We start from the raw sequence: 21,649 nt of genomic DNA on the forward strand, positions 1-21,649 counted from the left end.
ACATCTAGTATTTCATAAACACCTTTCAGCACGTTTTGACTCAATCACACACTGATTGTAGTAAAAAAAAATGTTTATTTATTTTTCTCAGTCTTTATAGTGACAGTTTTACAAAGCAGTAGTACAGAGGCCATCTGTGAGAAGCCTTTTTAAAGCACTTGCTGCCACTGGAATACATATATACAGTACAGAGTACTACTGTGTGTGTCTGTATATCTATATATAGATATATCTATATAATGTATGCGTAAGCTTGCTGCTTGGTTGCTAAGCACAGATCCAGTTGGGTAATACAAAAACAACGGCCACTCACCACCTGTTTCTTGACGCATCTCACGGTCTATTATGGCTGGATATTGATTAGCTGATGTCAGGGCACAGTGGCCACCATTGATGCCTGGATTATCATGAGAATGGCTGCTTTTCAACACAAGTACAGTAACAAATAAACAAACACAAGGCAAGAGATTAATACGGTACCATATGCTTAAAACAACAATTATTTTCTGCAGTTCTATGTGCCTCTCTAACAGTTTTTTGTTGCACCAGTGTGATGATTTTATAGCACCAGTGATTTTACAATCATCAATGTTCTTTTGGAGGTTAGTCATCTGTACACATTGGATCTACAGGGTAGACACACACAAAAGAAAAAGATGAACTCAAACAAACAAACAAAAAAGATCTTTTTAGATAAGACACATAAGTTGTAGAGGAGGAGTCGAAAGGCAGAGTGAGGAGAACGTTGTGGGAAGGAGAACAGATCAAGAGGATGTGGAGGGTCGTGAGAATCCGGGCAGGTTCGTGTCCCTGAACTCTGTTCGGCATCAGCAGCCACCACAGCTCTGCCCGCAGCTCCCTCCTATCGATGCACACTGGCCGCTCAGCGCCGCCACGCCGCAGCGAGAGAACTGATCGCGGCACAGGTCGGCTAAACACAGAGGCACCCGGTCAGGACCTTCAAATGCAGACCGGCACACAAAAAAACCCAATGCAGAATACACTGAACGCACCTCTCAGCAACTCTTCATGTGCGCACACAGTCCTCACGCAGATCTCCTTGTTGACGACGTACACCCGTCGCAAACTTAGCGCAAAACACATGTGGAAGGTCACAAGGGGTCATCGTCTTCTGGCATCAGTCTCATCAGTGCAAACAGAACCTTTGTGTTGCATTGTTATCACTGATTCCTTTGTTCAGCTCCATTGTGGTCGTTTCTTATTGTTATCTTTTTAAACACAGCATTTGTAAAATGTTGCTCGTTTAAAAATCCATTTAGAAAGAAATTCATGTAAATGCGTGCAATTACTTTTCCAAGGATAATGTTTGGCAGTAACACCAAGTTGTTAAACAATATACATGTTTCATCTAAATGTAAATGTTATATATAAATGTTGAATGTAAATGTTAAATGTAAATGTTATATATAAATGTTGAATGTAAATGTTAAATGTAAATGTTCAGTCTACATGTCAGACATGACGACTGAACATTACAACATTTACGGTAATTCATGCGAGTGAATTAGCTCTTGTTTCCGGCTAAACGGCTTGTTTAAAAGTGACTTGGGTGACGTACCTGTAGAAGCAGAGGCTGTTCAGGCACTGCTTGCATGGCTTGTGAACAGAGTAGAGTCTGGTGCAGGGATACTGCTCCTCTCTGCAATCTGGAAAAATCCAACACACAACCCAATGATGCCTGCATAGACTGAAGTGACTGATGACCCGACATTCATTCGCTACGTTCGCTCACCAAGAGGACCGGGCTCTGTTGGCTCGGTCTCCAAATTGGACCCTGATGGTGGAAAACAGATTTACAAATGAGTTCTGGACCCAGTGAGGATCACTCTTAGATAGCACGAGTCAGACAGGAGGTATACCGGATGTGTCTGGGCGGACCGCTGTCTCGGGCCGGACCTGCTGCTGGAAGGTATCGGGAGGAGAATCTGGATTTCCTGGATTTTGACAAGGAGAGGAATTAGTTTAAAAAAACACTAGTAATACTTTAACGATAAAAGTAATATTGATAAATATTTCAGTTGACTTTAAAATCCTTTACCTGGTAAATAATCCGAATCATAGTCATCTGTGAAGCCAGGAAACACACAGTGACACACACATACACACACACAACCAAAAGCTCTGCACGATTTAAAATAAACCACCTGCGTGCCACAACGATTGTGCGGGGTAATGCATGACTTCATTTGTAAGATGTTTAAACATGTTGCGTAGTGCTATGTGCACTCGCACAACAGCTGCTATGCGGGTGGTAAATTACAAATAAGGAGGAGAGAATCGCTCGAGGCGAGGTGACACATGGGAGAACAACAAGAAATCTGTAACAGATGTTCAGGGCTCCGACAGAAACCGATGCTGAGCTGGAACAACCGGGGCCAATATCCTTAATGAACTCACCCAAATAAGGAAAGCGGTCCTGGTACTGAGCCTGGGCGAGCAGCACAACTGTTGACATTTCACAACAAGAAAGTAAGCACAACAAGTACTATGAATACTGTAATTGGCTATCTGTATTATTCACCTTTTTCAGGGGCTTTCGTAATACTACTTTTTCTACTGTCTTTTTTGAACATTGTACTTTTCCCCAAAATGGTGTATTAACAAATGTTAGTATACATAAACTGCTGGAAAATGATGTGTGTTTATTGAATTGAGCCAGAGTGGGTTTTATTGAAGTGTTAATGTATTGAAGACAGTTTAAAGGAACTATAGTGCAACCTTTAATGCTCAAAAATCCTGGCACCGGGCCTGGTAATGAGACATGCTCACGTAGTGTGACGTCTGTAGACTGTTTCCAGTCTTTATGCTAAACTAAGCTGGCTGTGACTTCACATTTATTGTAGAAAAAAAATGAGGGTGGCATCAATCATCTCAAGTCTGGGCCACAGTGTGAGACGTGGATGGTTCCCATTCACGCTGAATATCCAGTGTGACTGTTGGTGCCGTTACCTGGCATGCAGATGAGTAAGAGGACTCTCATGGTCCCTGCTGGAGGTAGACTGACGGGGGCACTGGAGGCGAGAGGATGAGAGCATAAACACTGAAAACGGAGCAACACGAGGGGAACAAAGTGCTGGATATTCCTCTGAACCCCCTGAACTCCCCTCTCCTCTCTTTGCCCCTGCCCTCCCTCACCTTTCCAGCCCCCCCACTGTTCTTGCCCCCCCTCCACACCCCCTCACACCTCCTCCATTGGCTTCAAACAGCAAAGGGGGGGGTATGAGTGACGGCAAGAATGTGGCACGTCTGTCTTCCTGAGAACAATCCTTCTGTTTTCCTCCTCCTCGCTGCAGCAGAAACTCTGAATTCCGGGAAAAAAGAAAACGGAGGACCCCTCAACCCCACCCCTCTCCCTGACTTTTCCTCAGGCCTCCCCCCCCCTCCCTGTCTGCCTCCACATCCTTCGTCTCCCTTCTGTCGCCCTCACTGGCCACCCCCCCCCCACCCTTTTCATTTTTCTTCCTTACACAGAGTGAGGCCCTTCTCCGCTTGAGTGAAAGTGATCCATCGACACAAAAGCACGAACGATGACAGCAACACCGGACCCTTCATTCCATTTACTTAAATCGGCCGTCCAAATTCAGGAGACCACATTGTGAAACTGTTGCATACAGTAAAAACTATTAGCGTAGTGAGTATTTCTCACTAAAATACTTTTGCACTTGTGGAAAGTATGAGTGCTCCTCCTCCTCCTGTAGGCTGCTTCACACACAACCCGGAGAAGTTCCTCTGTGCTTCTCACATCCCACACTGACGACTGCCGACCCTCTGCCTGGAACCGCATGCACATTTGAATTCTTTTGTGAGGCCACAGTGGACACAAAACGTGATCCATCTTCTGCATGTGGATCAATAAATCAGTGAATGTGTTTGTGCACAAGCATCACACACACACACACACACACACACACAAACACACACACAAACATACATTCTTTTTGTGCATCAGAGTGGCCATTGGAAACCATATGTTTTCACTGCACACATCTGGGAACGATTACCCCCCCCCCCCCTCCCCTCCTCACTCCATTGAGTCCTTGCCCTCCCTTCGTAGCTACAGACCCCTTCTCCCCCCACTTACACACGCACACACACGCACACACACACAATTGTGTGTTTCTGAGTTTCTGAGGACAGCAACAGGACATCTCCTGTCATGCATATTACCAATATTGTTTTCATGCAACTATCATCTTCCCACGTGACCCCCAGACTCTAGAAGCCACTGATTTTTTTGTATTTCCCCTCTTGGCACCTCTCTCTACTTTGCAGCGATGTCCCTCCTCCTTCTTCTCTCCAGTGAAAACAGAGGACCACATGTCAGCTCTCAACAGCCGTTAACATACAGACGAATAATGGCACAATTATTCAGATGTGTTCATGTTCCAGAAACGGGGTTTAATAGCTGCATGCAATCCGTGCACCTCCCTTTATTTTTCCTTCCCGAAAAATTTAAACAAACCAGATTGCCCCCCCGTTTCTTACCCAACTTTGCTTCAGTTCGCTGCGGCTTTGCTCAGCTCTCATGCGTCCTGTGAGTGCAGGAGGACCTCGCAGCTCCTCATTGTACCACCCCGCAGCAGCAGTCTCCTCCCCCGTCCAGTCCCAGCCTCCAGACACCCCCCTCCCCTCCCCCCCTTGATCCCAGCAGCGACTCGCAAACCAGATCGGGCTGATCCCGAGATCTCGGGGAGTCGCTGTTATCACCGTTGCTAGGTGACCAGGTGATCTTCTATAGCTTCTATAGCTTCTATACTGTGTTTGATCATCATTTTTCAGTATTTGCATCTTCATTGAGGAAATAGAACTCTTCTTGAAGTTTAAGTGTTTTAATTTTTCTGCAGATAAATATCAATTAAACCGTTTTCAGATATGGTAGAAGTCCATGTGGCCTGTTAGACATCACTATTTACAACATATGTTCCTTCATACATGAAATAAAACCACAAAGAAAAAATTGGAAATTGAAACTGATGGTTTAACTCATTTGAGGATCTGCAGAATAGAGACATTTATGGGACACTAGAGGTTCCAACCACTGTGGATGAGTGTCGCAAAATTAGTGACAGCAGTCCTTGTTTTGATTGAAAATAAATAGTTTCTTTGGTTATTTGATGTTTGCAGTGATGCCAGGAACTCTAATGCTTTATTATGTCCAAACCAGCAATCAGATTAAAGTTACTTGTCCAAGTCACTGTGCGTTACTACTTTGTCATAATTAGTAAAACATATATTTGATTTCTTGCGTCTCTGGGAGTGAAGCCACGGAGCCTATGCAACAATTAAGTCTCGTTTTCAGCATGAGGGTCCTGTCATGTGTTTATACATTGACCTGCCACGCAGCGACACAAAGAATAGAGAGATGCGCTGAAATTATCCCCCACTCCCCTGAAAAAGTGTGGAATAAAAAAAAGATTCTGCGTGTGTGCATATGTCCGTATATGCAGATTAGTACACTGCATGTAAAATGCACTAACCTAGAAAAGCTAAATTCCTAAAACACAGGAACAACAGGAAAAATCCTCTTTTGAACTTTAATATGCAGGATTGTGTCTCCAGATTGCACAAACAAAGACACAGCGGCGTTGAAGAGAAATCCCTCTTTATGGTACATGTAAGACACAGACACACTCTCTCTTTCGCTCTCTCTCTCTCATGCATTTCATATTGTACATGTGCGTTTACGTAACACCAAGTCCTTGAACCGTACACACATTTTAATTACAGTTGACTGTAGTGTGTGGTGGAGATGACTGGTGCACCGGCCTTCAGACCTCAAAAAAGCATTTTCATAAATCAATTTATAATATTATCATGGAGGGAAGTGTTGTACAAAAGGGCGACTGAAGGTTTCAGACAACAGCAGCAGCCTTGTTCTCCTTGTACGTGGCCATCATCTTCTTGATCTCAGCGATCGCTTTCCCTGGGTTCAGGCCCTAAGAGGAGTAGCAGACAGACGAGGGGTTAGTTGTTGGACTCTCACAAACAGGACGAGATGTCACAAGATGCGCACGAGCCGCGGCGTGCACATGGCTGCTGCAGGTGTGTGGCGGCGGGTTACCTTGGGACAGGTCTTGGTGCAGTTCATGATGGTGTGGCAGCGGTAAAGGGAGAAAGGATCCTGCAGCTTGGACAGGCGTTCCTCTGTGAATTCGTCTCGTGAGTCGATCATCCAACGATATGCCTGTGGGACGACAGGATGTGACCCATAAAGGCTTCATCTGTGGGGCTTGTTTCTTCATGCGGACTTCTTAAATGTTGATGCGCTCAGACACACACCTGCATCAGCACAGCAGGCCCGAGGTATTTGTCTCCATTCCACCAGTAGCTGGGACAGCTCGTACTGCAGCAGGCGCACAGGATACATTCGTACAGACCGTCCTACGCAGGAGGAAAACCAGGGAGCGTGATTTATTCTCATTTTTAACAGCACTTGAAAACGTTGTCGCCCATGTAAAAACAGTGCTGTACCAGTTTCTGTCTGTCCTCCACACTCTGCAGGTACTGCTCCTTCCCTTCCTTAGAGTCATCCTTCTTCTTCAGGTAGGGCTCAATAGACTTATACTGTGCATAGAAGTTACTCATGTCCTGTAAACAATTACAAGGAATCAGTGAGGATTCAAATTTCACAATAAGCTGTTGGAGTAGAATCTGCTATCAGCGAGCGCTGGTCCAACATTTCATGGCGTGGTGGATATTTACTCACGGGTACCAGGTCCTTGACCACATACATGTGTGGTAGAGGGTAAATCTTAGTTGGCTTGCCAACGTTGGTGTCAATCTTGTCGAGGCATGCAAGTGTGTTCCCTCCATTAATGTTCATTGCACAGGAGCCACAAATACCTGCGTTAAAAAGAAGAAGTAGTATTGCCTTTCATTGTGGTTTGTGTGACTAGTAAATCGTTGATGATAACGACAAAGTGTGTCCTGACATTTCTGGGGAGGAAAAAGTAATGCACATAGTAATTCTTTGGTGGAAAAAAAGAGACAGTTGTACTGCGTTATCTTTCAAATAGTTGCATGAACAATTAATCACTTGAGTAGAAAAAAAACATAAAACCTCCAGAGAAAACTTGGTACATTGCCTTAAAATGAACAGGCCTTAATGTTTCTAAACGACTACAAAACCCTTACTATAAGCAGGCAGCACTAAAATGACAAGTTGATTCTATTCCCTTCATGAACTAGCACTTCTAATAATACAAACTTATTCATTACCAAATGTATTTACCATTTTATCTAAAGGCGCATTTGTAAAGCTCAGACACGCGTTACTGACCTTCTCTGCAGGAGCGGCGGAAGGTCAGAGTGGGGTCCATCTCATTTTTTATCTTGATCAGGGCATCAAGAACCATTGGGCCACAGCTACATAGAGAAAAACAAAAGTGATTGACTCCGAAAAGTGACTGCTGCTCTTTTATATGGAGAGTATTTTTCAGCTTTGTATTGACAGCTAGTGAGAATACACATAAGCTGATTAAGAAGAGAACTGGAAATATGCCAGGCTGTCAGTCACCTGAGCTAAATCCAACTCAAGGCTGTCATCAGTTTGGTGATCATGTCCTTGGTTTACATGTGACAGGGTACCACTTTGAATTTCACTAAAAGTGAATCAGGTGATGAAAGCAATATTTAAAAAGGGCACATGTTCTGTAATATACGTCGAGAGTGATAATCAGAGTCCTCTTCACCACACCCCTCACTAATAAAAAGTTATACAATCTAAAAATACAAATCTATACACAAAGGTAACAGATACCCCCCCCCCCGTTTATGACTGTATGCCAGGTGTCAATTCATTTAAAACTCAACTTCTTCAGTCAAAATGGCGATAAAACAATAATACACCAAGGTGGAATAGAAAAACAAAGAATTCAGCTCCACGTCTCCGATTAGCACATCACAGAGCAGGACACCGTGTGTCGGGGGGAATAGTGGGATTCCTACGCGTTCAGGTCGATGTCATAGGTCTGCATGCGGGGTTTGTCTCCTGGAGTGTCCGGGTCCCATCTGTAGATCTGGAACTTCTTCACTCTCGCTTCAGCTGCTGGTGCCGCTGCTGTTTGAGCGAAGCGGACCGCCTGTAAAAAAAGGGATTTGACTTTCTGTTGTTAGCATCACATACTACGAACTTTAGTTAAAAACGTTTACTCTTCTCGTCCAACAAACTTAAATATCAGTGGATCCACAGGTATTTAGTAACTCAAACGTAACGTTTACAGAGTTGCTGTTGCGGTAATAAACTTAAGCTGAACAATGTTTACATGCGTAACTCGTATTGTGCTGTGTTTGGTATAAAAGCAGATTCGAATCGACTAAAGGGAGATTTGAAGATAAACATACACCAGCTAATAAAAGATAAATGAACACGTTAGGTTATGGTTGAGTAGGTTTATCTAAAAGTACGGTCCCGCTGACGTTAGCCATTAGCTACTACGTAACATGGACTTCATTGCATAGACAGAGCCCTCCACTGTCAGTGGGAAACGTATTGTGACGTTAGCTGTGATGTGACGTTCTCTGAGCCGAGAGGTGGCAGAAGCTGCAACTGACAACAACGGCTAATCGATACTATTACTATACTCCGACGATTTTTGACATACCACCAGTCCTGCAGGGGAGCGGAACGCCATAACACCACAGCGGCTCAAGGACGTGAGACCAAGGACCGACATTTTGGAGTTTCTCTGACCTCCGCCTCCTGCTATCCCAGAAACCACCGCGGCTGCGTCACAACGCTGAGGGAAGCGCGTGTTGTGTTGACCGACGTCTTCCGCCTTTAGACTCGCAAATACTCTAGAAGGCCGTGATTTTGATCATTCTTTTGGCTTACTGGGGACAATTTTGTACGTCACCCACCATTGTTTATTTTTTATATGTAGCAATGTTACATTTGTTTTTAACTATAACACCGGCTTCTTCTACGTAAAGATATTTCATCAAAACCGGGCGCAGCAGAGAACGCACCTACTCAAGGTGCTGAGGGTCTAAAATCGAACGAACCTGTTAGTCGTAATACAGCATGTGAAGTGATATTCACTAACAGTCCCTTTACTAGTTGAGCTTGGTTAAGGTCACTGAAATAGTCTCCCCACTCTTTTAGGAAGAATATTGTTTTGAAGTAGTTTATCTGAAAAACCGACATGGTGTTCCTGACGCTGTCTTGTTGGATCAGAAGCCGTGGACCTGACGGATATTGGAAACACCAAGAAATTCTCAAAAATGCACGGGTAAGGGCATGGCTATTTCCTGCAGCAGAAGATGCTAAGCTGTCAAACTATTGACTATTGAACTCATTTAATATATTCAGGTTGTGTAGAAATGAACATTGCTTTTTGCCTCACGTGTCTTCTCTGTCATGTTGACATGATCCTGATAAAGTGTGATTCTGCTTTACGTAGCACTTCCGAGGCAGAAAGAACCGCTGCTACAGTCTGGCTGTGCGCGCGGTCCGGAGAGCTTTCGTCTACGCAACCTCGGCTCGAAGGCTCAAGAAGCGCAACATGAGGACGGTGAGACACGTGAGATGTCAGAGACAAATGTCCACGACATCAACATGATTTGATGTGTAACACAACTGGATGTTTTTTTTTTAACTTCTGTCAGGTTGACATGCTTTCATATTTAAGGGGTCAAAAGGTTTGGGAACCCCTGCCTGTTTAGAGGGATTCATCTGTTCCTTCCACCCCTTATGAAAAGCTAGTCGTCCCTCCAATTCCAGTTGCAGAAAGGTGTATTTGCTGTGTACAGAATGGGCATGTTGACTTCTTGCAAAGAACAAAGTAGTTGACATAATTAGTTGTGCTTTCATTTTCTCAGCTCTGGATCACACGCATTGCAGCAGCATCTCGAGAGCACGGCATGAAGTATCCCGCCCTTGTGCACAACCTCACCAAGGTTAGTTGGGCAACATTTTGCCCTATTTCACCAATACTGCCTCCGTTCTCTAGGATAGTTGTTCACTGTATGTGATTTTTATACCCTCAATACAGACAAGCGTCCAGCTCAACCGACGTGTGATCAGTGATCTAGCCGTCACAGAACCTCGGTCGTTCCTCTCACTTGCAAAGCTGGCGCGGGCTCGGCAACAGGAAGGCTTTGGTGCAGCGTTGGGAGACGGCAAAGAGCCTTCTGGTGTCTTCTCTCGTGTTGTTTTGCTGCAGTAAAGGACTATCCGCTGTGACAGATATCCAGTTGTTAAACTGGTGTTGGATTGTGGAGCTGTTCATGCAATGGCCATTCAGGCACACACACTCGCATCCTTGATTTACAACCTAACCCTAACCCCCTGTAATGTAATGCCACTATACTATAAGGGCTGCATGCTTAACAACCCACATAAATGACCTGGGGTCTGTGACATGATGAGACTGATGAGGAAGACTATGACATTATTCACTTCCAGATCTGTGTTTCTGCCTGTGCCTTGTATATTACAAGTCAACAAGCGAGTCTCACATGGGTTTTCCACACATATCCTTGATAGGAATATTTATAGCAGAGTTGCCAACAGAGCAATGTTCCTGAAGAAGAAAGGGATGCTCAAGGACACTCCTATGGGGTGGATAATAACTGTTGTTAAGTTCCTTGATTTCAAGTTATGTTCAGAGTAAATTAGATGATATTTTAGGAATGATCTACTTTTATGTCATGACCAGGATGTGATTAAAATCTGAGATGGCATTTGACAGTAAAAACGAATAGCAACAGATTGTCCACAGACAGCCCTGCTTCTGCTCCATTTACACATTTCAATCAAACATCTCCATATGACAGACAGTCCCAACTATATTGTCTTCTGCATATGCAACTTTTTGTGAGGTTATGATTTGTTGCAGATTGTGAGTTTTCGAGAAGAGAGGCAGAATACTGACCTCAAGCTTTTTTTTACTTAAAGTGTTGTGTAAATGTATAATTGACCAGTTGTTGCGGTGTGGTTACCCACCAATGTTAAGTTCATTAAACATTTTGATCTCTATAGTTCGTCCGGTATTGATTCTATTCAAACATGTTATGTGTGTAAATTTGAGAGATGTTTTATTCTGGACAAAGCATTTGCCCTATGTACACTGGATCGTACACACTATGCACATAATCTAAATATTTTAGAACATTTTCTCTATTCAATAAAACAAGTGATATTTAAGAAGTGACCCTCTAAACATTCTGCCATTTACTCCCAAGAAAAGCTCAATTACAAAGCAAACCTCCATCCAATGTCCATGACCTATAACATACAAACTAAATCTGATGCAATCAAGAGAAAAGTAATGTGCTTCTGATTTGAACGCATCGTGACCCTGCGCGGCCACCGTATGCAGTTCGGACTGGACTACATCCGTGACCTCTGTTGAAAGGCAATCGTTTGAGCAGCCAATGAGAAGACGGAGTACTCGCTACCGGCCAATGGTCGTTGCGGTTATTCAAACGAATCCGTTCCCTACGTCGCGCCTGCGCAGTAGGTGGCGGCGTGACACGCGTGTGGAGGAAGTGAGGTGACAGCTCTGCAGCAGCTTCGCGGAACCGGCTAAACTTCGCTTTTATTTATTCGCGTTAAAATGTCGTGGCTGTTCGGTCTGAACAAGGGGCAGCCGGAGGGGCCTCCCGGTCTCCCGATTCAGCCTCCACCTCCTCCTCCTCCGCCGTCCGGAGGCTCCAGTGGCGGAGGGGATCGACCCAAGGACAAATGGAGCAACTTCGATCCCACCGGGCTGGAGCGAGCTGCTCATGCGGCCAAGGAGCTCGACAAGTCCCGTGAGTGTTGTGCAGAGCCCGCTAGCGCCAAAGAGGTTCCTCCCGGTCATAACGGCTCTGAGAGTCTCCCCTCGGCCTTTGGTCCCTTTCAGTGATGTTGCAGCAGAAAATAATGAGGCCCCCCGCTTCGCAGCCAGAATCTGGATTCATACGTTGTAATTTGCATGTCGTCTTTGCGTAGCTGGCTGCCGCCTATGAGATCGATGCGGTGCTGCTCTGACCTTCATTCAAACTACTACAGTGGGTTCAAAAGTCCAGAAAATCCACTTGTTCCACACCACACGTAGTGATTTGGAAAATGCTTTCTTTCTGGTTCTGTGTTCATCATATAAACGTATAAACTCACGTCTGTTCAAGTATGAGGTAGAAAGAGATCCACCGTTCAGAGTTACATTGATCAACTAAATCATTCCCGGGTGGTTGCCTCTCTTCTGCATCCAGGACATGCCAAAGAGGCTCTGGATCTGTCACGAATGCAGGAGCAGAGCACTCAGATGGAGCATCAGAGCAAAATTAAGGTAAAGTTCTAACATCCATACCAGATCTGCTGCAGGGCGTCCGTGCTTCCCCCCCGAGAATCAGTACACTTTGCCGTAGTTTCCATTAATGAATCGATTCGTTTGCATTGGATCTGAATGTCCGTTGGGTTCAATAGATTTTTCTTGTGCGACTCTTTCAGGAATATGAAGCAGCAGTTGAGCAGCTCAAAGGCGACCAGATACGAATCCAGGCGGAGGAGAGAAGGAAAACCGTCAACGAGGAGACCAAGCAGCATCAGGCGGTGAGAACAGCAAAGCTTTGTCCTTTCCAGAGTTTTAAGAACAACCGTAAGTGTGCTGCAGCAATGAATCATTTTGAGCTGTACGTTTACAGCTGGTTGTTTTCTCATTACAGAGAGCCCAGTATCAAGACAAGCTGGCCAGACAGCGATATGAAGAACAACTACGGCAACAGGTGAGGTCATCTCCAAGTGCCGAGTATAAACTGCAAAAGAAAATGAGATGCATCACCGACATCATTTTTTTCCTCTTTTTTTTTGTTGCTTAGCAAGCGCTGAACGAGGACAACCTCCGCAAACAGGAGGAGTCTGTCCATAAACAGGAGGCCATGCGGAAAGGTGCCCGGCTTCGCCACCCACGTCGTCTTGGAGAAAATGAGATTTTCCCAGATGTTGAGCAGTGGTTTATGTTGTTCATGTGTCGTGGTCTCACAGCAACGATAGAGCACGAGATGGGGCTGAGGCACAAGAACGAGCTCCTGCGCATCGAGGCCGAGACCAAAGCACGAGCCCGCGTGGAGCGAGAGAACGCCGACATCATCCCCGACATCATCCGCGAGCAAATCCGTCTGAAGGCCGCAGAACACAGACAGACGGTCCTGGAGTCCATAAAGTGAGACGCACTGACGTATCGCACAATCGTTTTCATGATGTTGTTGCAACAAGTTAAAAATAAATACCATTTACATTACTTTTACTATAGTAACAGCTGTTTGGCTCAAAAGATAAAAAGGTTCTCTGCGTTTTTGACAGCTGCTTCTTGTAAATGACCAAAGGAGATGCAGACAGCTGACGTACGTTTGCTTTTAGGACGGCAGGTGCTGTGTTTGGAGAAGGATTCAGGGCCTTTGTGTCGGACTGGGACAAAGTGACGGCCACGGTGAGGCTTCTCTGTCCACTAGCAATCAATTAAGTGAATTTAAAAAATGACTATTTCTTGAAGTAAAAGTCAATTAGGTAAAAAAACCGACAACAACAAAGCATTTACATGCTACTATGCCACCTGGTGTAATACTGGTGAGGGCAAACCTGAAAGGCCTTTGGGCTGAGTTGTCTCAGCAAAACGTACAGGGTTTGGTTGTGTAACTGTTTCACATCACATCACCAGGTGGCAGGACTGACCCTTTTAGCTGTGGGAGTTTATTCCGCCCGAAACGCCACAGCCGTGGCGGGACGTTACATCGAGGCGAGGCTCGGGAAGCCGTCTCTGGTGCGGGAAACGTCCCGGTTCACCGTCGCGGAGGCAATCAAGCATCCAGTGAAGGTAACTAATCAGCAAACGACCCTTTCTGCTTCTTTTGTGTAAATGCAGATTCTGACGTGCTAATTCTTCTTCTTCTGTGGTGAACCCTCTAGACGGCCAAACGGCTGAAGAGCAAACCTCAGGATGCCCTCGAGGGAGTCGTGCTCAGTGTAAGTGGAGATCCAAGTCTTCACAAAGGATGAAGCCAACAGTCACTTAATAAATAAATTCATATTTTTACCACTTAGCCTTCCCTGGAAGAGCGTGTACGCGATATCGCCATAGCAACAAGGAACACGAGGCAGAACAACGGCCTCTACAGGAATATCCTCATGTACGGCCCTCCAGGCACGGGCAAAACTCTCTTTGCTAAGGTATTACCTGAGGACAGAGCACTGGACGCAAACATTTACAGAAAAGTGATGCGTTTTCTAACGGAGGCCTTTTCTTTTCCGTCGAGTAGAAGCTGGCGGTGCATTCTGGGATGGACTATGCAATCATGACTGGCGGTGACGTGGCACCCATGGGCCGCGACGGTGTGACCGCGATGCACAAAGTGTTTGACTGGGCCGGTACAAGTCGTCGCGGGTAGGCTACTTAATGTCAATTCAATTTTGTTGAGGTTCAGTATCAGCAGATAAAGAGTATCGTGTGTTTTTATTCTGTTACAGACTCCTTTTGTTCGTTGATGAAGCCGATGCATTCCTTCGCAAGAGATCCACTGTAAGTCTGCACGCATTTCATTTTCTGGAAACCATGGTTTTGTGAAACCTGTTTTCCCACCATTTTAAGCTCCTCTTACCAACAACGTTCTCTTTCCTCTTGTGCTTTTGTAGGAGAAGATCAGTGAGGACCTTCGAGCCACTTTGAATGCATTCCTGTACCGTACTGGAGAGCAGAGCAGCAAGTAAGATTTGAATTACATTTGCACAAATTGAGATGTAAATATGTGGCACGCTTCACCTCGTTGTACCTATAAAACCGTGGCTATTTCTGTGTTTCTCTGGCAGGTTCATGCTGGTGTTGGCCAGTAACCAACCAGAGCAGTTTGACTGGGCCATAAACGACCGCATTGACGAAATAGTAAATTTTGCTCTGCCGGGTCCCGATGAGAGGGAGAGGCTGGTGCGGCTGTACTTTGACAAATATGTGCTGGAGCCTGCCACGGGAGGGAGGCAGTGAGTACAACCCTCAGATACACAGCTGTTTGAAATCGGGCACCAAGTCACTCGCCACTAGGGATAAATACTGAAACAATTAGATCCAATCCACCACTTCAAACACTCACACACACTCACACGTACACGCTTGGGATTTTTGAAGAGTTGCGTAATCTTTAGAGGGGTGGTTCCGGCTGTAAGGATGAGTTTTGGTCTTTTGAGATGAAAACAGAGGCTCAGTAATTACTTGGAGGTTGGGTGTGTGATGGCGGACAAAAGGTGGCGAGCGGTCTAGACACGCAATGGACCCAACTTCAAAAAACTCCCCATGCATTCGGGCTAGCTAAGAGGTGGTCAAGTCCTATATACGTTCCTCTCTAATGTATGTTTTTTTTTTTTTTATTGTGCAGGCGGATGAAGCTGGCCCAGTTTGACTATGGTCAAAAGTGCTCTGACATAGCGAAGCGGACAGAAGGCATGTCAGGAAGAGAGATCTCTAAACTGGGTGTGGCCTGGCAGGTATGTTCCCCGTACTCATTTTGGAATCCATTGCGTTTAAAAAAAAAAAAGACTATCCATAATAATAATTTCAAAATTCTTTATTTAAAAAAGGCTTCAAGTGACTCAATGTATAAAAGACATGTATTGACTCTGGGTCTCTTGCAGGCCGCAGCCTATTCCTCTGAAGATGGCGTCCTGACGGAAGCTATGATTGATGCTCGAGTGGGTGACGCTGTCAAGCAACACCTTCAGAAGATGGACTGGCTGCATGGAGACGAGGAGCCTCAGGCCAAGACCCTGACACTTCCTCCAGCTGGAGCGACAGCCGGGGGGGGCAAAATGGGCTTTACTCTGCCGCTCAGTGAAGCACCGGAGGCCCAGGAAGTCATCGCCCCGGTCCTCGACGTGAAAGCAGGACAAGATGGTGAAAGTATACCACCTCCGTCAGACATCAACACCCAGTCAGCAGATGGCAAAAGCGCCCCCCCAGGAGGAAAGGACTGTGAGGAGGCTGCCAAAGCAGAGGCTGTTACAGAAGTGGAGACTGTAGCCCACCACGCTGACAGGAAGATGAAGGAAGACAAACCTGGATCTTCTCCTCCTCCTAAGGATGGAACTCCAGTTTAAGCTGTCGATGCAGAGTGGCCTGAATTAGAAGGATGAGTGTACTGCCCCTTTAACTAGTCTGTAGTTTATGTCTGGAAGACCAGTGGACTGTCTTTGACAGGATGAGTTCAGCAGGGCAGATAATTAATTAACAACAAAACACAAATAACGCCCGAGGCTCTTTGATTCTAATAATATATACATTGTAAAAGTGTACTTTACAGATTGTGTCTACAATAAGAATGACTAGAATGATGTATTTACGTCATGTGCACCGTGTGTCTCTGTGGAAATGATTAAATGGATTTGTGTTTTTATAAACTGCAGAAGTTCTGTTATTAGCATAAAGTTCTTTGATGATATCATACAACTTGTGATGTGAGTTGAATAACTTAAATATTTATTCCCCCATAGAGCCACATTTGATCAGTCACTGGCATGAACTTGATTAGTACAACCTGTATTAAAATGTTTATGTTGATCACACCTTGCAATGACATTGGTATGCACTACAGATATGTGTATGGTTTTCAAAGAGGTTATAGCAACACTACATAACTAAAGGTACATGCAAAGAGGAAGTATAATTGGACGAGGCTGATTCTGTCGTCTGAGATTTCCATATTTCACAGTAATGGCTGAAGGCTTCAGGAAGTTTTCTTCTGGAAGGCAAAGTCAAGGGCAGAGAGCGGTCCTTGGTTTTAAATAGCCCCCATGACAAAGCCCCCTTTTGTAGAATGCCTCCATGTTCAGGTCCTCATACATAAGCAAACATGAGTGATTTGTAACTCAGTTTGAAAAGTAATTAAATGCAAGATGTAATACTATAATAAAATAAAATTCTAATCCAGTGGAGCATCTATTTTAGTGTTTCCCGCTTAAAGAGAAACGGCTCCTCTGGAATACTACTTATTAGGGCCTGAGCCGACTGAAAGTCGGGCGAAAGCCCTATTGTTATTTTAATATTTATTTTGAATTTACCCGTTTGTGGCTCATGAGGGATCTACAAGAAATCTGATAAATTGCCTGAAGTGATGTCACTTGAATCAGCCTTAGTTACAGTTTTTCTCGATTCTTTAGACACATTTTCTTAAAGCATGCCTCATACTCTCAGAACTCTACACACAAATCTAAAAACACACACACAATGGGAAAAACCCCTCAATACTCCTGCAAAATTAAACTTTACATTCAAAACAATGTAATTTCTTCTCAAAATGGTATTTTGTTTTTAAATGACAAACACAAACCATCATATGAATAGACTTTTATAAGAACCAGTTGAACACTGATGTGCTCAATTTAAAACACTGATGAATGGAAAACAATTCTCCATTCATCATAATGACTTTGACCTTTTTTTGTTCAGTGTTACACTTACTACAGACAGTACATACATATGTGTTGTAAAATATTTTAGAATATTGATTTTATACTCAGAACACACAAATACACGGTAACAAATATATTTTATTTCCCCCACGAAAACAATGCACACAGTGTACATCCCAACCAACACAAAGTTGCACATACAGTAATCTACATACAAAACAACAGAAGAATTTACTGTATACAGTTCTTCTGTTCCGGTCTGTTCCACTGAACCTCATCCACATCACAAGCAATGTTTTCCCTGTAGCAGCGGGGGAAATATCGCTCAGCATGTCGAATCCAGCCATGAAAAGCATCAACTGCTATATCTCCACATGCGTCTTCCATAGCTTAGAGAAGGGGGATATCAGTTTGTGGATTTCGGTGATAAACTTTCCATCTCCAGGCAGAAAATAATTCTTCCATAGCTTTGGTCAAGAGTTTACGGTCCTTGGCCTTCCTCGTCCTTGTCCTCCCCTCGTCCTCTTACTCTCACTCCTCTGGCTGTTTCTAATGTTGTCATCCATTGCTCCAAAACAGAAGAGGGAAAGTAGCAGATTTAAAAACAAAATGTTAGTTAATATGAATATTAAACCAAAATCTACGAGAAATAAAGACATTTGGAAAAAGAGATGGGGAAAGTATAAACAGCAATACAAAGCAAAACTTTGGGAATGATATTGAGGTTAAAATGGTTTCCGTTCTGCTAAAGTTAGAAAATATACGGTGTCTAATACAGCTGTAGATAAGATATTGCAGGAGTTTAACTATTTGATTAATTTTCAAGTCTGTTTTGATTACTCAAAAGAATATTCAGCCCATTATTAGCATTAAGAGATAATGGATGCCAGTTTGACCAGTGAGTAGTTGAAAAGCCGAACAGCACGATCTGTGAAAGAATCCTTGTTAGAAGCAAATGGTGATACAGATCCACCAAGCACCAGTGCTTGGAGGAGAGAGGTTTACTAAAGGACCCACTTTATTGTTGTGGAATCAGTAGGATACACGTGACAAAAAGAATACTAAGTCATTTAAATATGTTTCAATTTTAAAGTCTTTCCTTTGAATTCCGCATTCTGCAAATGTGCTTCTTCACTTTTCTGAGATCCATTTCAGATTGCAAATCATTTACACGCATGTGTCTTTACCAGACCTCCATTGAAAGTGACAAATGTTTCCATTCTTCACATAAATGTTCTTAAAAAGTAGATCTCAAATTCTCTAAAACAAAAGTCTTCAACTACATGCAAGCTTGGGCAAATGTGTGGCATATAATAGACCAAACTGTGTGGAATGATTTTGATCCATGGCTTACTGGGTGCATGGACAGAGTAAATAATCTAAATGGTGATACTGCAAGACAAGATCATCTTTGTTGTGAAGAAGTTCAGCCTGTGAAATTATAAATAAATCATTGGCATTATAAATCATCTTTTTGTGTAGCAAGTGAGGAAATGTCCCTCCTGAGCTACTATAGATTCAGGTCAGCCTTGGCACCTCCTACTTCCTGGTTCACCAATTAGACAGGCTGTAAAAGCTTCACATAATGAAGCTGTGTCAGCATGCTTGTCCCTTTCGCTGTTGCACTCTGGCTTGAGAATTCCAAGAGCAGGTAGGTGGTTTTATTCTCAGTTCTTGGGCAAATGATTTGGCTGTAAATTCCAGAAGATACTTATTGTTAAAATTGCTTCTTTATAGGAGCGATTGAGGCTCAACAGCGTGGCTACCCAGGCGGTGGTGAGTGTGGTGATTGGGCCTCTCACCTGCACTTCACATTCTCAGTTGTTTGATGGTATATATTTTACATAATTCGTCAGTATATTCCTTAGTTTGATCTGTATTTGTGTGGCGCATCCAAGCCAGCGAGGGCCCTGTGGCCTAGTCACCAGTAGAATTCAATTTGTTTGTTGATGCCCATTTTGGTTATTCTGAGACTTTGGTCACCTGTCGCTCCGTGTTTGTTTAATAATTAATTTTATGAGGAAATCCACCCTGTGCTACCAGTGGTTATAAATGTCTTTCCTACCCGTTGATCAACTTCTCAATTCAATATACACACAATGCATTAGCTAAAAGTATTTACTTCATTTCAGTTAAATTAAATTAAACGGCCCTACAACCATTTCTCCCTCATTCAGGTGAAATAGACGGCCCCAAAAAAAGAAACGGCAATGCAAAGTGGATTTAAAAAAAGGAAGGAGAACCCCTGACTGCGATACACGGACCAAGATTTTTGCTATTACCTTTTTTTTAAATTTCAATTCTATTACTGAACTTCAGGATTTGGGGAATATTAAGATGCCAACCAGGTGTAACATGTTTGACCTTCTTTTTGTGGAGTCACCCTGTGAGGGGGAAAAGTAACCATTTATTGTGTTTTTGTTTGTTTTTTTACTCATTTCAGTTTGTTCCATATGCTTTGGGCAAGAAACGTAGTGGTGGAGTACAAAAACGTCAGAGACTTGGGTTATTAACAACACTACCACAGGGACGCAGCTCGTATCGCCAACAGAAAGCTTTTAAATGTTTTGAATGGCTTGGTAGTCCAAAATGATGGTGCTGTATGTTCTGTAGTGTAAATTGCTTGAATTGTATGTGCGTACCCTGTAAAAATGCACTGTAAATGCACATGTCTGTGGACAGTAATTAAAACCGCTTTAAAGAACTGTCATCTTGACTGAAAATGATTTTTGTTGCACAATGACAAATGGGAGTGTTCTAAAGATTCATTTTAATGGATATTCAAAATTGTACAATGTAGTGTTGTTGGACTATTGACTCTGAAATTCGAACACTTCACCCTCTATGTTAGGGCCTTGGTGTTAAAATGTATTCCTTTTTTACAAATGTACTTTGTAATTTTGACTGTAGATTAATAAAGTTGACTGTAGATTAATAAAGTCTATGTATTCTGGAATCTTGTAGGAGCCACCTGCGATTGCTGATTATGGGTGGTCGACCTCAAATGACGGAACCGTCCAGGTTAAAGGAAGCTTATGGATCTTGGGCTCTTCATCCAGGTATTTATGTAATGCTTGTCGTGCTGTGTATGGCTGTTAAAATGTCTTTCAACCTTAACTGTCTGCTTCCAGTATGTCCTTGTCTGTCTTTAACTTTTTGGGCTCCCTTTATCTGCTGTTCAATGTTTTAAGAATGGGTGTATTGCTGATTAATGTTGGTCTGTGTAAAGAGCTCTCAGTGTTGCCAAGATTTTTCTTGCTGCGTTCCTTATTTATGTTGTGACTCGAAACAGGGTGGTCAAGAGAACATAACGGGCTCCCCGAAGTCAAGCTAATTCTGCCTCCTGTGACAAGTGTAGAAATGACCTCTGCCCTCCAGCTGACTTGGTTTTGGTGAGGTTAGTATCTTTTCCTCAGTACTGTTTTGTAATACTTGTTGGGAGGGCTGTTTGATGGCTCTAATAACATGTGCCTAACTGACTCCCCAGTATTGCTTTTGTTATGCTTGCAGGCAAAGTTCTGTTGTGTTCTCTGGATGGTCCTACATCAACCTAAACGGCTCGTGCTTCAGGGCCTCCAAGAAGTGGTCCAGCAGCTTCAGCCTCCTGTGGACTGAGCCATTTGAGCAAAAGTTAAGACTTTTTTTTTTTCCCCCAGTCTTTTTGTCATTCAAGTTGTGGCACAACTTTCTGATTCTATTGTATGGCCCAAAGAACTATTTTGGCTCTTTGCACTGTAACATGAAATAGTAAATGGCAAAAAATTGGTACACTAAAGTCATTTCTGCTGAATTTGTTGCCCGTACTGAACGAAAATTAGTAAAGAACTTTCTGCTGCGCAAATTTATGAAGCTAATCATTTCAAGAAACTTTTACTTGAAAAGAAGATACTCCGCTGCACGTATGCGCATTTTACCGCCGCAGACGTGATTTCCGTTGAGGCGGACGCTATAAGTGTGAAGCAAGCGCTGCTCAGTCCAGAAGGTAAGTTTCAGCTACCCTTGCACGATAAAATGTTAGTTGATTTAGCAAACTTACTCTGCAATTTGCCAGTCTTTAACTGTTTGGTTAACTTGTTTTTAAAGTCTAGCTTGAATGTTAACAGCTAGACTGTCACATTTGGAACCTTCTAAAATTACATTAAATATAAATTGCCTTTCAGCAGACTGCATGCTTAATAGGTACAATGATGATTTGTCAATCTTCCAGCGTAATGCTTTAATTCGGTATAAATGGTTTTTATTTTTGTCTATGGT

The 21,649-nt window shown here is 43.5% G+C and overlaps 4 protein-coding genes across 5 annotated transcripts; 2 read left to right on the forward strand and 2 right to left on the reverse strand.

The window, feature by feature from the left end:
• Positions 1–53: 53 nt before the first annotated feature.
• On the reverse strand, positions 54–4,616 carry mfap2 (microfibril associated protein 2). 2 transcript variants are annotated; one of them, XM_037490504.2, is made up of 9 exons: positions 4,507–4,616; positions 2,971–3,032; positions 2,419–2,466; positions 2,060–2,086; positions 1,881–1,955; positions 1,754–1,795; positions 1,580–1,667; positions 1,014–1,087; positions 64–931 (listed from the first exon to the last, which is right to left on the reverse strand). In XM_037490504.2, the coding sequence occupies exons 2-9, from the start codon at positions 2,999–3,001 to the stop codon at positions 828–830; spliced, it is 489 nt and encodes a 162-aa protein (XP_037346401.1). In that variant the 5' UTR covers positions 3,002–3,032; positions 4,507–4,616; the 3' UTR covers positions 64–827. The 2 variants fall into 2 exon arrangements, with proteins under 2 accessions (XP_062419782.1, XP_037346401.1); XM_062563798.1 differs by lacking the exon at positions 4,507–4,616 and having other exon boundaries at positions 54–931; positions 2,971–3,019.
• A 925-nt stretch (positions 4,617–5,541) lies between these two features.
• On the reverse strand, positions 5,542–8,835 carry sdhb (succinate dehydrogenase complex, subunit B, iron sulfur (Ip)). Its single transcript, XM_037490199.2, has 8 exons — positions 8,625–8,835; positions 7,969–8,102; positions 7,301–7,386; positions 6,728–6,864; positions 6,493–6,609; positions 6,301–6,402; positions 6,083–6,205; positions 5,542–5,957 (listed from the first exon to the last, which is right to left on the reverse strand). The coding sequence occupies exons 1-8, from the start codon at positions 8,694–8,696 to the stop codon at positions 5,874–5,876; spliced, it is 855 nt and encodes a 284-aa protein (XP_037346096.1). The 5' UTR covers positions 8,697–8,835; the 3' UTR covers positions 5,542–5,873.
• A 192-nt stretch (positions 8,836–9,027) lies between these two features.
• Positions 9,028–10,999, forward strand: mrpl20 (mitochondrial ribosomal protein L20). The gene is made up of 4 exons (XM_037490200.2): positions 9,028–9,251; positions 9,423–9,533; positions 9,841–9,918; positions 10,014–10,999. Exons 1-4 carry the CDS (start codon positions 9,165–9,167, stop codon positions 10,185–10,187), a joined length of 450 nt encoding a protein of 149 aa, XP_037346097.1. The 5' UTR covers positions 9,028–9,164; the 3' UTR covers positions 10,188–10,999.
• Positions 11,000–11,461: 462 nt separating this feature from the next.
• atad3 (ATPase family AAA domain containing 3) lies at positions 11,462–16,549 on the forward strand. Its single transcript, XM_037490198.2, has 16 exons — positions 11,462–11,775; positions 12,217–12,293; positions 12,455–12,556; positions 12,670–12,729; positions 12,823–12,892; positions 12,989–13,166; positions 13,364–13,433; positions 13,662–13,817; positions 13,910–13,966; positions 14,045–14,170; positions 14,260–14,384; positions 14,468–14,519; positions 14,633–14,703; positions 14,807–14,974; positions 15,367–15,475; positions 15,623–16,549. The coding sequence occupies exons 1-16, from the start codon at positions 11,580–11,582 to the stop codon at positions 16,082–16,084; spliced, it is 2,079 nt and encodes a 692-aa protein (XP_037346095.2). The 5' UTR covers positions 11,462–11,579; the 3' UTR covers positions 16,085–16,549.
• Positions 16,550–21,649: the final 5,100 nt, after the last annotated feature.

This window comes from Pungitius pungitius, chromosome 8, assembly GCF_949316345.1.
Source record: "Pungitius pungitius chromosome 8, fPunPun2.1, whole genome shotgun sequence".
NCBI lineage: Eukaryota > Metazoa > Chordata > Actinopteri > Perciformes > Gasterosteidae > Pungitius > Pungitius pungitius.

What these genes read in the sequence shown, in the direction of transcription:
- sdhb (XM_037490199.2), bottom strand. Translation starts at nt 8,696, where the DNA reads ATGTCGGTCCTTGGTCTCACGTCCTTGAGCCGCTGTGGTGTTATGGCG. An exon ending in TGGTCAAGGACCTGGTACCC is followed by an intron (nt 6,610 to 6,727) that starts GTGAGTAAATAT and finishes AATTGTTTACAG; the next exon opens with GACATGAGTAACTTCTATGC. An exon ending in GGCCTGCTGTGCTGATGCAG is followed by an intron (nt 6,206 to 6,300) that starts GTGTGTGTCTGA and finishes GTCGTCCCACAG; the next exon opens with GCATATCGTTGGATGATCGA.
- atad3 (XM_037490198.2), top strand. Translation starts at nt 11,580, where the DNA reads ATGTCGTGGCTGTTCGGTCTGAACAAGGGGCAGCCGGAGGGGCCTCCC. An exon ending in AGCATCAGAGCAAAATTAAG is followed by an intron (nt 12,294 to 12,454) that starts GTAAAGTTCTAA and finishes CGACTCTTTCAG; the next exon opens with GAATATGAAGCAGCAGTTGA. An exon ending in ACAGGAGGCCATGCGGAAAG is followed by an intron (nt 12,893 to 12,988) that starts GTGCCCGGCTTC and finishes GTGGTCTCACAG; the next exon opens with CAACGATAGAGCACGAGATG.
- mfap2 (XM_062563798.1), bottom strand. Translation starts at nt 3,001, where the DNA reads ATGAGAGTCCTCTTACTCATCTGCATGCCAG. An exon ending in TGATTCGGATTATTTACCAG is followed by an intron (nt 1,956 to 2,059) that starts GTAAAGGATTTT and finishes GTCAAAATCCAG; the next exon opens with GAAATCCAGATTCTCCTCCC. An exon ending in AACAGAGCCCGGTCCTCTTG is followed by an intron (nt 1,668 to 1,753) that starts GTGAGCGAACGT and finishes GGATTTTTCCAG; the next exon opens with ATTGCAGAGAGGAGCAGTAT.
- mrpl20 (XM_037490200.2), top strand. Translation starts at nt 9,165, where the DNA reads ATGGTGTTCCTGACGCTGTCTTGTTGGATCAGAAGCCGTGGACCTGAC. An exon ending in AAATTCTCAAAAATGCACGG is followed by an intron (nt 9,252 to 9,422) that starts GTAAGGGCATGG and finishes TGCTTTACGTAG; the next exon opens with CACTTCCGAGGCAGAAAGAA. An exon ending in TTGTGCACAACCTCACCAAG is followed by an intron (nt 9,919 to 10,013) that starts GTTAGTTGGGCA and finishes CCCTCAATACAG; the next exon opens with ACAAGCGTCCAGCTCAACCG.